Consider the following 14,796-nt stretch of genomic DNA (forward strand, 5'->3'; position numbering starts at 1 on the left):
AAGCAAGGGAAAATAAACCGAATAGCGCCGGACCTCCAGGGTTCCGTCACCATTGCGGGCTGCCCGACAGAAAACCACCTCTCTGTTCACCTGATTTGGAAGACAGGAGCAACAGTGCTTTCAAATCTAGAGCGCAGGGGAAGGGGGCACGGGGAGGAAGGGGGAATACGAGGGGCTGATACCAAGGGCTCAAGTAGAAAGAAAATGTTTTGCGAATGATGGCAGCAAATGTGCTTGACACAATGGATGGATGGATTGTGATGAGTTGTATGAGCCCCCAATAAAATGATTTTTAAAAGAAAGAAAGGAGTGTTGTGTGCTTGACTATATATACCATGGGCTTCGAGGGGAAAAAATGAGGGTCAAAGAAAAGTCTAAACTAAGGGTTGAGGGCAGGTAGTGGGGTCTGCCTTACTTCTTTCATGGAAAGCTGGGGTGTTTCTCTTTGGGGGGAAAACTTACTGCAATCGAGTCACTTCCGACACATAGCAACCCTGTGACTTTCCAAGAATGTAGCTCTTGATGGGAGTGGCATCAAGATGCCATCAAGATGGGAGTAGATTCAAACCGCTGACCTTGTGGTAGCAGCACAACATGTAACCCACTATGCCACCAGGACTCCTGGAGGGAAAGATGGTGAAAATTGTTCAGGAGATTCTATGGTCATTGGGTAAGGCAAATGATTTTTAAACTTAAAAAGGCTTGTGTAGGTTAAAAAAATAGACATGTTTACGGAAACAAATCTACTTCCATGGACTCAGTTCCAATTAGACAATCCAGTGATGGCTGTGTTAGCCAACGACAGAGCCCAGGCATCTGTATATGAGTTTGAATACTAAGAACGCCAAAGCATATTTGAGATTTTTTAAAACATAGCATGTTTGTAAAATACAGTGCAGTACATTTTAAAAATCCATTATCTTGCAGTTCTAGTTCCCCGTGAACTTTTAGAAGTCTCCTACTAGTGCTCTTTGCCATTGAGGTGATTCGAACTGATAGTGACCCTATGGGACAGGGCAGAACTACTCCTGTGGCTTTCCAAGATGGTAACTCTTTAAAGGAGTAGAAAATGCCATCTATCTTCCACAGAGCGACTGGGGGTTTTGAACTGCTCATCTTGTGGTTAGTAGCCCAACACATACCCCTCTACCCCATTAGGGCTCCTCCTTCTAGCTCGAGGAGTAATAGTATAAGCTAACGTTAGGAAGGGTCATGTGAATCAAGAGGTGGAACCCAGACATTATCTCCATTCTTAACCCTTTTAAAAACCAATTCTGACTCCCAGCTATCCTTCCCACAGCACTCGCGACTTACTCTGGGTTCAAGAGTCCATGGCAATATCCACGCAGAACTCGCAGACCCTTCTTACAGCTGAGTGATTTATGGAGGTACAGCTTGGGCTCAGGATTGGGAAGCAGTTGGCTGCCTTCCTTCTGTGGACAGTTCTCTCAGCTCCTCCTCTCTCAGGGGATAGGAATTCTCTCCGGTCTTAAGGAAACAAACCCTCCTATCTGTTTTTCAGAAGAACCAAGGCAAGAAGGAGGAGGAGGAGGAAGAGGAGGAGGAGGAAGAAGAGGAGGAGGAGAAGGAAGAGGAGAAGAAGGAGAAGGAGACCACAGAAAGGAATTCACTTCACTACAATGTTTTCTCCGAGTCCCCTCCTCGAACCCTCCTCAATCTTGCATTCACATTTGACAGCCTGAGAGCCCAGAAGCTCAGCAAGCAGGTCCCACTTAGTCGCTTAGAGAGCTCTGCTTCCTTCTTAAACTCACAGGCTCACCACGAGTCAGGATTGACTCAGTGGCAACTGAGAAAAAAAAGCAAAAACTTAAAAAGTGGATTTAAGTCTATGTTACCATTGTAATTTTTGCTTCCAGTTTTTAATTGGTTAAGGTCCAAAGCAAAAAGCTAATGTCATGAAAAACAAACAAAAAATCCCAAACTACCACTGCCATTGAATCGACTGTTAACGCACAGCAAACCTATAGGACAGAATTGAATTGTCCCATAGGTTTTTCAAGTTGGTGAATCTTTATGGAAGCCAACAGGTACATCTTTCTTTCACAGAGTGGATGGTGGGCTCAAACCACTGACCTTTTGGTTAACAGTCTAGTATTTAACTTGTGTCACCAGGGGGGGTCTCGGTTATGAATAACTATGAATAATATGTTATTGTGGCCAATAATGTAGTTAACAGGGACACAAAACCCCACATTCCACTATAAAATGAAGTTTCCTGATTGTGCAATGTTCTGTCCCCACAGATCCCAGGGTGGGAAAGGCCTGTTAACAAGCTCCTGGGAGGTGGCGGTGGGAATCAGTAAGCAATGTGGTAGACTGCATCATAAAGAAGCCATTGATGCTTAGAAAACGGGGGGCTATAGGAGGGCTTATTGCATATTTGCTGGGTCTGATATTCCTGGAATTCTCAGATCCTTAGTGGTCCCAAAATGTTTAAATACTTAAATTCGGTGATTTATCATCCTTCAGGTACCTCTACAGTTTATTTTCACTTGGAGTTACTATCACCAGAGAAGTTCATTTAAAATTTAAAAAGACGTTGAGTATTACCACAAATGCACTGCCTTTAAACAAAAGTCCAGTTTTTAAGAAAAGATGGCACCTGCAAGCTGTAAAGATGTGGATTAATTTTCCCCACAGTATTGGCTTTGGCTGTGACCTTTCCTAATATCCAGTGGAACAAGGGCTAACAATTGTCAAACCAAATTCTTGTTTGAGAGCTGAGCTCTGACTATTGCCAGTTTGAGAGAAACACACATCCAGGTTTGGGGAATATGCTTTGTTTGTTTTGGCTATGACATAGGGCAGAGCCGTTTCCATCCCATTCGAATGCATTCAAGAGTTTGAAATATTGCACAATAAAAGTCATTCATTATATCTGTCTCCTTTCCCTTCCAAAAACAAAAATGGCTGCCCAGTTCCAAATCTACACAGGGGGCAGGAAGAAGGGAGTCACAGGGTCACTGGAAATCACCCAAGACTAACACCAGGTTTCTCAGGTTTGAGTCAGGGAATACTTCTGAAATTCTCTTTCCCCGCGTGTATTTCAAACAAGAAAAGACTGGTTGCCTTTGGTGATTGCTCTGTTAAGAACAATTAAATTTTACCAAAATGAAAACATTGCGTTCGTCCAAATGTGAAGCACAAAATTGTGCATTTTGCATTCAATTGCCTGGCATCTGAACTAAACTGGCTTAAGCAAGAAAATCTTTTTACTCATTTTCTCCATAAAACTTCAGTTTAACATGAGTTTTAAACAGAAAAAAAAATCACTACACTATGAGTTGGATGTTTGGAAGAGTTGCTTTTTCCAAACACCTGATGCTATTTAGTGGCGATGTCCCTAAATAGAAAAAACAAAAAACCTGACATTCAATTCCTTGCTTACCAGCCAGTATCAAAAATGTCAGAACACTGGAAATTCAGTTCCTTTTAAAATGGCCAATTGCAAACCTTTAATTTAACATTATAAAAACACTACCATAGGATTGGTAACAAGCACAATTTTAAGTGTGTAGACAAAGCTATGAGGACAAAGAAGTTATTAGATGTAATAGTTACTGTGAATTTTCAAAGCTTAAAATTTCACACACACTGCAATTTGGGACAATAAAATATTATATAAGTTAACTATTTTTAAAAAATAACTCATGACATTTTAAATGCCAGTCCAGGGTGAACTCCACATAGAGAAGGTCAAGGAAACCATTTTGAACAATCTGGGTGCTGGGGAGAAAGGGGAGAGACTTAATAACAGTTTGGTGATTCTCAAATCACTTCTTGGAAGATGCAACCTTGAGTTTTTAACATGCATGATCACTTATTTTCCTTTTTCTTATCACTTGAGTGATACAATGCGTAAAGTATGCAAAAATAGGAGCAATTCCAAAACTTTTCTGCTTCCAATTTCCTAATAATTTCCAAAAATCTTTCTAATAAATCTTTGAGTTAGGTCATCGCCACGTGAAAGATAATCTTGAAGACATAGGGAAAATATGTGTCCGGAGAATGGCAGTAGTTAGCAGTCTTCTCACCCAATGATCATGTTTGTTACTTGTAGTCTGTATCACAATTAAAAAAAACACAAAAATTTTTATATCAAAGAATATACAAAAATGAACCCTCTTGAACAGTAATGCAAACTTCCTTAAGGAAGGCATGCAATGAGATGGATTAACACTGGGCTCGAGCCTAGCAAAGATCGGGAGTTTGGCACACAGCTGGGCCAGTGTTTCATTCCACCGCAACAAGGCTTCACAAAGTTAGTGGGAAAAGCTCACTATCTCTTACTTCCATCTTTCCAGACTTTTTGAACCCCCCTCAGATACGGGGTCACCATAAACTGTAAGACTCAATAGCACCTAACAACATGAGCCGAGTGCAAGCTGACACAATGGCACTGGGTCGGGCTTTCTTAGGGAAAGACAGGGCTTTGCAAAAGTCTTAAAATAAATGCGATTTGTGAGGTGAGATACCAAATTCAATTTTATCCTACTTTCTGCTCAATGGTTGAGGACCCCAAACCGAGTTAAATCATCAGGTATCTTAGAAAGAAGTTGATGGTAAAACACACAAATGCAGAAATTCAAGATTTCTTTAAAACTCTCTATGTACAATTCACAACTGTAGTCGTTTTTTGTTTTATTTTTTAACTGTAGTCATTTAAAATGAGTGCTTTCTCTAGATTTCTTCATAGGTCAGAATAGATCATTGCCTTCCCGTCAAGTCTGACTCATAGTGATCCTATAGGAAAGAACAGAGCCGCCACCCCTTTGGGATTCCAAAACTATAAATCTTTACAGGAACAAAATGTCTCATCTTTCTCCCATCGAACCCCAGGTGGGTTCAAACTTCTGACCTTGCAGTTATCAGCCCAATATTAACCCACTGCACTAGAATATAAAGGGAATTAAGAAAAACATTTAAAACAAAAATTTGCATGGTCTCAGTAACAATGAAAGGATGTTGGGAATAGCAGCTTTTTGGACCCTTGATCCTCCAGAACTCCAATTAGTGTACTTTGCTCAAGCACTACTTATTATGGAACAAAGAAAATAAAAAAAAACCAAAAACAAACCCAACCACCTCTTCATCAGGTCAAAACTGATAGATCAGGACATTCCTTTACATAAAGCCAACTCATTTTCAATTAAAGTAGCAACACAATTCAGAGGAATGGATTATCTTTTCCAACAAATGTTAGATTCCCATGTAAAATAATTTCCTACCCTTCCCTTGTAGTATACAAAAATTACTCAAAATGAATCATCGACCTAAACGTAAGGACTAAAATTACTTTCAGACTTCTATGAGAAAAATATAAGTGTGCCTTTGTGAACCCAAGTATACATTTCTTAGGATGAAAAAGATAAACCATTATAAAAAAGGGGGAGGAAGGGGAGGGGAAAAATGAGGATCAGATACCAAGGACTCAAGTAGAAAACAAATGTTTTGATAATGATGATGGCAACAAATGTACTAATGTGCTTGACACAATGGATGGGTGGATTATAAGAATTGTATGAGCTCTAATAAAATGATTTAAAGAAAATTTTTAAAAATTTAAAAAGTGGGGAGATAAAATTGACACAAAAATTAAAGCTTTCTGTTCTTCAAACATAAAGACAAGCTAGAGCCTGGCGAAAAATACACTCAAGATAATCCAATAAAGAACTTGTATCCAAATGAAACTGAACTTTTTAAATTCAGTAACAAGATAACAATAAGAACAAGAAAACACTGGCAGATGATTTGAATGGACACTTCAACCAAGAACAATAATTGCGACAGTTAAGTACAAGATGTTCAACATTATTACATCAGAAATCAAGAGTACTACAACATGGATAAAATGAACAACTGTCAATACCATGTTGGTGAAAATATGGAAAAACAAAGTAATATATTGCTAGTGGAAGCGCAAAATGGTACCATTATTAGAGAAATGTGGTAATTCTTCATGTTAAATATGAGGGGATACCCCCTGCCCCCCCCCCCCCAATCGGAATTGTGCTGGGCCAAGCAGAGCTTTCATAGCACATTTTCCCCCATTAGGTGAGCATCCAGCAAGTAGCTTTGAGTTAGTGCACCCATTGGCATTGCCTGGGAAGGTTCTCTGGTCACAGTGAATTTTTTCCTAAAAGCAGATTAATTTGAACCTTGCTGTGATGGCCAATGTAAGAGAACAGTGTGCAGCTGTGAAATTTTGTTTCCTGCTTGGGAACAATGCCACAGAAACTGTTGCAATGTTGAACACAGCCTACAAGGACAGCGCTGAGGGAAAAAATGCAACTGTACGAGTGGTTTTCTCATTTCAAAAAAGGTGAAATGTCCACCTAGTTCTGGACATGTCTGCTTCTTGGACCAAAATGTTGACTGATCATGTATTTGGGGTTTGAGCCACCAGATCAGACTATTATTAATCAAGTTTTCTATTTAGAGGCTCTGAAAAGAGCCTAACTGTGCAACAAAAAAGGTCCAATTTGTGGCAGACCGGTTTTGCCATCACTATGCACCTCCTCACACATCCATCTCAGTGCGCCAGTCTGGGGCCAGAAACAGCATGCCTCTCGTTCCTCACACTTGACCATGCTCCCTGCGACTTTTTCTTCCCATAAATGAACAGGGACATTAGAGGACAGCGATTTTAAGACATAGAAGAGGAAGAGGTGAAGAAAACAATGAGGGAGGTACAGTCAGTCAACCAAACAGATGAGTTTGAAAAATGTTTCCAAGACTGCAATCACAGATTTGACTAACGTATTCAGTGAAATGGAAAGGTGCTTTAAAGATGATAAGATTATTTTGCTAAAAAAAAAGAAAAAATCAAATACACAGCTATAGGGAAAAATGTTTTTTGGGGGTACCCCTCATATAGCTACCATACAACACACATCCCAGTAACTTCAATCCTATGCATTTACCTAGCACACATGAAGACATGTTTGTTTCCATACAAGGGTGAACCAATGTGAATGTTTCTAGCAGCTTTATTCATAATGAAATCTAAATATCCACAATCAGTGAATGGATAAGAATAATTGTGATATAATCATTAAATGGAACACTACTAAGCCACCAAACAGGAGTCAAATATTTAGCCCATGTAACATGGAAGCATGTTAAAAGCATCAGGCTGATTTATATGGTGTTCTAGAAGCAGCAAGACGACAATCACAGAAATTCTATCAGTGGCTGCAGGTGGGGGAGAGCGATTTGACTGCATGAACTTATGAGATGATGCAAATGCTTTACAACTTGACTGTGTTGATAGTTATGGAGCACCCACATATATATACACATTTGCTCAATGTAAGCCATATACTTAAAAAGGTTAAGTTTCACTTTGGGTTAACTTGTACTTCAACAAACTTCACACAGGAGTCTTTCAGTGGGAGTCCCAGATAAGGTCTCGGGAACAGAAGTTAATAACCATTTCATTTCCAAATAATTGAGCCTATAGATCTCTCCCTCAAGCTCCAGTGGCATACCTTCCCAGAGCAAACACTGGAGACAAGGAGCGTCCTAAGGAAGTGGCCCACTAAATGACAGCTCTCTAGGTCACAGAATTATATGCCGAGGTTAAAAACGAAAGCAACAGTAGTGCACTTCATAAAAGATTAAAGGATATTCCTGGCATTTTATTGATTAACAAAATCAGGTTGCAGAGTGGCCTAGACAGTGATGCCGTTTAAAAGCAACAAAACCTCTATTACTGTGAGCACGGGTCTGGAAGATATAAAGCAGCTGTTCAGTGTTTAGACATAGAAGTGTGGCGGCATGGAGTGGAAGAGAAAGTCGCCGAGTTTTCTACTTTGCAGTTCTGGCCTTCCACCCTTCAGCTCCAGGAAACACGCATTACTTTCACAACAATGGCTGCAGAAGGAACTCCATCTGAGGATGCACATGCTTACGCCTGGACTGCTGGTGCCTACGGGAGCACATGTAGACATTGCCCACTTCAAGCCGTACACTTTCACAATAAAAATGAGTCCAGGGAAGCACATGAAACAATTAAGCGTTGTTCTATTAACCTTAGAGGGAAACACTTCAGATGTGTTGCTGCCATCTTCTGGAACAAGTAAGAATCTGCACCAGCATAAAAAGCCTGGAACAGCAAACTGCCAGAGGTTGATGCAGTTAAACAAACAAAAAAAGGATCCCATTATTTTGACGTCAAGTTTTTTGTTTAAGCACCAATTAAAGCCAAGTACTGACCAGTTCATAACTGCCTAGTTATTATCTGCGGAGACCAACAAACTATTGATGACGAAACATTTTGAAACCAAGAGGGTCTAATTTATTTTTAGCTATACAGAAGACTTTATGGTTGACCCAGCACACCAACACCACAGATCAAATGTTTCTCATCTTGTTGGCATGCACTTTGATGACTTATTTTGCCATACAGAATAAAAGGGGAGAGGGACAAGCTATTGTGTTTTTTTTAAGCTCTCATGTTAAAGTAGGTAAATACAAGGACTTTAACCTTCCATTTCCTTTTCTTTTTTGTAAACGATGAAAACTAAGTTTACAAGGCTGCTTTTGTTTTCAGTGACACAGACTTGCCAACCAAGAGGTGGAGGAAGAGTCCATAAATAATTTAGGTGCAAAGATAAAAGAAGTCTTTAACACAATCCACCCCTCAGTGAAGAAATTGGGGATCCCTGGGAGTGGTAATGTAAAATACATTAGTCTTAAGCAGCAGGAGGTCCAGACCTACTGGTGCCAAGAAGGTAACAAATAGTCTCTATCTAAGGAGGGGAAAATGGGCAACTCAGCAGGAGCTTTCTTCCCTGTAGTGTTATTTATAGGGGGCTAGATTTGTTAACATGTTTCTGCTATCAGGGAGAGGGAGAGTTTGATGATTTAAAGGATTTCAAAGACAACTGTTTAATGATACAATGATTTATGCACATTCACAAGTTGAAGATATATAACAATTTCAACTTCCCCAAAAACGCTCAGCAAAATAACTACTGGAGTTATTTTAGAGAAGTGGAAATAAGTGATATTGATATTATGAAAGAAGTGTGATATTATGAAATAAAAAATTAACCTGGCTAGAAATCACCATTCAGAAGAGAAAGAAATCAGTGACTATCAACCGTCTTCATGTTTGTTTCCCAAGTCTCCTTCCAGTGAATTTCTGGCGTTCTTTTGAGACCATGAACTAAATGCTTAGTTACCCGTAACTAACTTAAATAATCTGAGAGTTTAATCATCGTACAAAATTGTAATATTTTCAAAATCTAAGTCCTCGCTTTTTTGGAGGAAATGATTCTTTAACAATAGAGTTACTTATAAAATATATATTCATTTGTGAAATTCTGGCTACTAGGGGCTTAGGTGGAGAGCAAATGTTTTGAGAATGAGAAGGGCAATGAATGTCCAAATGTGCTTTACACAATTGATGTATGTATGGATTGCCGTAAGAGTTGTATAAGCCCCAAATAAAAGGATTTTTTTTAAAAAGAAGAGGAAATTCTGGCTACTATAGATTGTAATAAGAGTTGTACGAGCCTCCAATAAAATGATTTAATTGTTTAAAAAACCCAAAGTTTTAGGATTTTTGTATTTGATTTTAACTATTAATTTTTCATTAATGCTGATAAAGCAAGTCATCAATGCTTCTCTTAATTTCTTACATACTGTTAAAATTTTAACCAGTTTTTAAAAAAATTTTAAAAACACATTCCTATTTTCTTTCCATGTTCAAGATTATCTCACCTTCAGTTTTCATAAAGTTTATCAACTTGCCTTCAAAAAATTTGATCCAGAAAAAAACTTGTCAATTCTAAACGATGCTTTGTCCAACAGAGGCTTTCTAAAGGAGTCAGTTATAAACACATATTCACAGAAAATAAAAATCCCAATAAAATCTTAAAAAAAAGAAACATGGTACTAAGTTAATAACAAAACCAAAAAAACTTCTTTGAGCAAAATACTAATAAGGTGTCAGCCATGGGGGTGAGAAAGAACATATTAGTAGCGCGTTTTCTTTTTGGATGATGAAGAAATTTGCTTATTTCTACTTAAAATTAGGCTGAATCCAAATATTTTTATTTACACGAAACCTTTAAAATACTGAAGCTGAACAAATAGGAACAAGAATGAAAGGCTCTCTTAATCATGGAAGGCAACCTTCTCTCTTGCCAAATATTCTGCAGCTATTGCTATAGTTCTCCCACGTGTCCAGTTCTTTCCGTCGGTCAGAGAGCTTGGTTGAGAAAGGATCTTCTGTAGTATTCGGGTTGAGCAGGGGTTTCAGTGTTTGCGAGTGAAGATGTACAAAAGCTCATCCTCCTCTTGCCAAGCGAGCCAGCGGAACGAGCAGCCCGGCCCTCCCTGCTGTCTGTGTCTGCTGTGGCGGGCCGTGGGCCTGCTGTTTCACCGGAAGACACAGTCTCTTTTCTGGCAGACACGTGTTCAAAGCCTCTGCTGTCAGATGTGCACATGGTTCTCCTTTCCATCTTTTGAGAAGTGCAAGCGGCAGGAAACCCTGCTGGCAGTGAAACCCACGTAAGCCCTTCGTTTTCCAAGTCTTTGTGTAGCCTGGTGCTCCGCCTCACCTTTGTTTCACCATGGGGTCTCTTCAAGGTTTGCGCTATGGCATCAGACAGCTCTTTACAGAGCTCAGAAGTGTCTAAGGTGGTTCCTACAGAGGTGCCCGCTCTGTGGGCATGTTCGCGGCTTCCATCTTTCCCCAATTGTACACTTTGACTGGTCGGGAAACACATCGAGCGCCTTCTCTGCTTCCTTTCTTGACAAGTCATTGCACTCCTTGTGCCTGAAGAGTTTCTTCCCGGACCCGCACTTCGACCTTTAGATCCTTGCACATCTTCAATGCAGACATCTTTCAGTGAGTCAGACACCAGGTGACTGGATTCTGGTTTCTCCTCGACAGCGATGAGGAGGTCATCCCCCTTTTCATACCCTGCGCTCTTCTCTTTGGGAATTTTCGAGGTCTGACCCCGGTTTCCCACATTGTGGGCAGCAACAGCCAGCTCCTGGGACTGCAGGATGAAACCCGGTTTGGGGAAACGAGACACAATGTATTCCTCGGTCACAGGGCCGCAAGAAAGCCCATCGTCTTCATTCCCAGGCCCAGCGTTTTTAAGCTCCTTTTCACTTTCTAACTGGCTTTCTGCTTTTGGAATATCTTCTTTAACTTCTACAGTGTGTATATTTGAATCTTGATCAGAAGTAGCACAGTCAAGCAGGAAGGTCTCTTTTACGCAGGAGCTGGAGGATCCCGGCACATCACACTTCGCCCAGTCTGGAGGCAAGCTCGGGTCTTCTGAGGGCCGTTCATTGAGACGCTGAGGGAGCTTCAGCACGTCTTCAGGGTTGCCGTTTGAGTTGACATTACCTATGGGAATGTAAATAAGTTCATATCTAATTTTAAAACTTAAAAAAGAAAACATACTAATAAATAAACTGTAGCAAATCGAGCCAGTTCGTAATTGTAGTCTATGTTTAAAGTTTTCAAAAATCCCAAGACTTAGAAATGTTTCACGCACCTGCTCCAATTCACAGGTTAAGGAAATAGGTATTCAAGCATAAATTAAGGAAGCATCTAATCTCAGACCATGAAAATGAAAAAATCATAAATTGTTTGCTCTGCTGGAATGTACTCCCTACACCACAAGGTCATTTAGTTTGAGTTGTTACATTCCCCCTTTCCCAAGCAATGAAGAATTGAAAACAGGCAGCACTGTGTCCCTGAAACTTTTCGATCAATGGATCCCCTGCAGTAGAGGTGAGGGGACTCTGAGGAGCTCCACGCCAAAAGGCACGCCGTCCTGTGAGCTGTTTGCTTCAATATTCTAACCCCCCCCCCCCACCCTTCTCAGTCTCTGACTAAAAGGCAAGCTCCAGGAGGAGGTGTCCGCCTGTGTAGGTTATGGTATCAGGCGATTCTGGCACACCGTGTCACGCCACGGTGAAAGAGTATCAGGAGGTCAGGGTCCATAAGATCAGCAACCAAACCAAACATCCCACTGCGATTGAGTCACTTGACTCAGAGAAACCCTACAAAAGGTTTCCCAGGATGTAAACCTTTTTTTTTCTTCTAATTTTAATTTTTTTTAGGATGTAAATCTTTATGGGAGCAGAAAGCTTCATTTTCTCCCTGGGATCAGCTGGTGGGTTCAAACTGCTGACCTTAAAATTAGTAGTCCAACACATAGGTCATTACATTGCCACCGTCTATTAATTCAGGCTTTGTAATACTATGAGATGTTATCTGTCTTGCTGTCCTGGATGAAGTTTTTGATCGGCCATTCAAATGACTATAAAAAGGTCTTAAAATAAAAACAGGAAGATATACAAAACAAATTGACCCCAAAATCAAACAAGCACAAAGTCAACCGACTAATAGTTTAGTTGTGCTCTCTATACTACTTTTACAATTACGTGTAATTTCCATATAAAAATGGATAGCATGAAAAAACAGCCTTCATTTACATACTAAAAAAGGGAAAAAGAAACAAGGAGGGAAAGGAAAGACACGCAGAAAGGAAACCGCAGAAGGGCTTTAAACAAGAGGCCTCAGGGGCTTTAAAGGAGATTCTGTAATACAATGCAAGGCAGACAATTCCTAACAGCTAGTCTACAAACATCTCTTGAAAAATTTGGGATCTGGGAATATAAGAAAGTTTTTATCCTCACAACACGATAGCTTTAGGAAGGGTGGCAGAAAGATAGTTTACATATAAATATGAATCACCAGAGGATCTTTTCAACATGCAGGTTCTCAGCAGGGGTTCAAGTAGACGGTTTTGAACCCTAGATAATAGAATTTTATAACGCCAAGGGGAAAAAAGTATAAACCTGGGAAGGAAGACAACCTGGATAGATCTTTTAAGGACGAGCAGGTCTTCATTAGATCCCTTGCTCAAGCCACCCAGAGCCGCGCCACGGGGCTGGAGAAGAGTGGGTGACTGTGCATGGTGCAATGGCTGGCTTGTCTGTTCATTTACATTTCTCTTCTCTCGGTAGAAGCCAAGGCTCTACATCGGCATGTGCCTATTTCATCTTGAATCCAATATAAATCCTGTATGGTAGGTGGCCAATAAAATGCGGGCTCTAAATACCTGTTGACTGACAAAGGCTGCTATTTTTAAAATGCTTCAATATAAAATTAACACACCAAATGGGACATGCAGCACTATTTTCAGCAGAATTTATTTAAAACTCACGCATTTCACATTAGAAGCAATTCCAACTCATCTTTATCTAACCAAAACCCAAATGACTCAATTTTCCCTGTAAAACAACACTTTGAGGGTCAAGTTCAATGTGTACATGTTATTCCTGGAAGATGCTTAATTGCACCAGCTTGTGGTGTCCTTAAATTATTGGTCTAATGTGCAAAAGAAGGATCCACTGAGCATCACCTTTGGTCTTTAATGATAGACCACCAAATAGCACTTACTTTAACAAAGCGCTTTAAAGAGTAAAAGGAATCAGAATGAACAGAAAACAGAGTCCTCTTAAATTATCCACGAACTCTTGTGAAGAAGTTACCCTAAGGAGCTTCAGAGTGCCTATCAATTTCAGGAAGCTTTATCTCCTCTGAAGGCTTACCACCTCAGAAACTCACGAGCCGCGGTTCTCCTATGACCCACAGGATTACTATGAGGCAGAACTGACTCCACGGTCGTGGGCTAGATTGGCCTGAGCAGAGTCTTAAGGAGAGTTAAGGTGACGTGAAAGTTAGAACTATTGTATTCTTAAAGGGTTCAGTTTCTCTCCCTAAAATTCTCACGGGAATATGAGGAAAAGTTGTTTTTTTATTTGTGTACGTGTTACATAATGAATGGGTACAATAAAGAGAAGGAGACAGAGAGGAGGGGAGGGGAGAAGAGGATTAAATGGCAACAAACAGAGTACAGAGAAGACTAAGGGTCACTACCAGAACAAAGATGGCACACCTGCACACCTGCTCCGGGCTCCGGGCACCACAGGCGTCACCTCCGGGATCTCCGGGATCGGACTTAGGAGAGGTTTCTTAGACGCAGTCTCCCTTTCCCCATATAAAGACTTCTTGGCACTCTGCTGTTTCCCCCTTTTTTTCTTTCTTCTGCCACCTTTAAAGACCTGAGGAAATATATTCAAACATATTTGAGAAAAATGTCACACCATGTGCAATTCTTTATCTCCTACGAGACCTCTAATCATCAATCACACTGGTTTCTTTTCTTTTTAAAGGTCCTTTTCACAGAAAAAAATTCAGACTAGTGAGTTATTAAAAAATTCAGGAAACTGGAATGAATGATGGAATTAGGTGACATGCACAAAATTAAATATACTATAAAGCAAAACACAGCTTACCAAAAACTACAGGGTAACTTTCAGTATACTGTTCCACACATGCAAATTTACTAAAATAAGTGAAAATAAGCGCCAGTTAAGTCAAGGATAAAGATTGGACAGTGTACAGTCGGACAGACTTAAGATAGAAGGAGATATTAATAGCCAGGACATAATGACAGTGACTCAAAATTAACCTGGAATTATTCCAGCTATTAGAGTGGAATGCTATGTGATTATTTTCTCTTCATCTGAACGAAAAATAAGTGTGGTATGAGTAGAAATTTGGAAGCAAACACAAAATTAGCTGAGGTGATTTAAACAAACAAACAACATTTTTTTTTAAACAGCCAGCAGAATAACTAGATAGTGTCTGTCCAGATACCACTACACTACAGATTGTCCTGTTGGGGGTCACAATAGAAAGCCCTGGACAGAGTGGGAGGAAAATGTAAAACA

At 40.1% G+C, this 14,796-nt stretch overlaps 1 protein-coding gene across 3 annotated transcripts in view; it reads right to left on the reverse strand.

The window, feature by feature from the left end:
- Positions 1-7,079: 7,079 nt before the first annotated feature.
- Positions 7,080-14,796, reverse strand: part of CDCA2 (cell division cycle associated 2) — a 47,670-nt gene continuing 39,953 nt past the window's right edge. For 2 of the 3 annotated variants that reach the window (XM_075556490.1, XM_075556488.1), the window contains exons 14-15: positions 13,959-14,124; positions 7,080-11,392 (exon numbers count right to left, since the gene is read on the reverse strand). In XM_075556490.1, the coding sequence (XP_075412605.1) occupies positions 10,233-11,392; positions 13,959-14,124 (1,326 nt within the window). In that variant the 3' untranslated portion in view covers positions 7,080-10,232. The remainder of the gene's footprint in view (positions 11,393-13,958; positions 14,125-14,796) is intronic. The other variant, XM_075556491.1, reaches the window with a different exon arrangement.

This window comes from Tenrec ecaudatus, chromosome 8 (assembly GCF_050624435.1).
Source record: "Tenrec ecaudatus isolate mTenEca1 chromosome 8, mTenEca1.hap1, whole genome shotgun sequence".
In the NCBI taxonomy this organism is placed as follows: domain Eukaryota; kingdom Metazoa; phylum Chordata; class Mammalia; order Afrosoricida; family Tenrecidae; genus Tenrec; species Tenrec ecaudatus.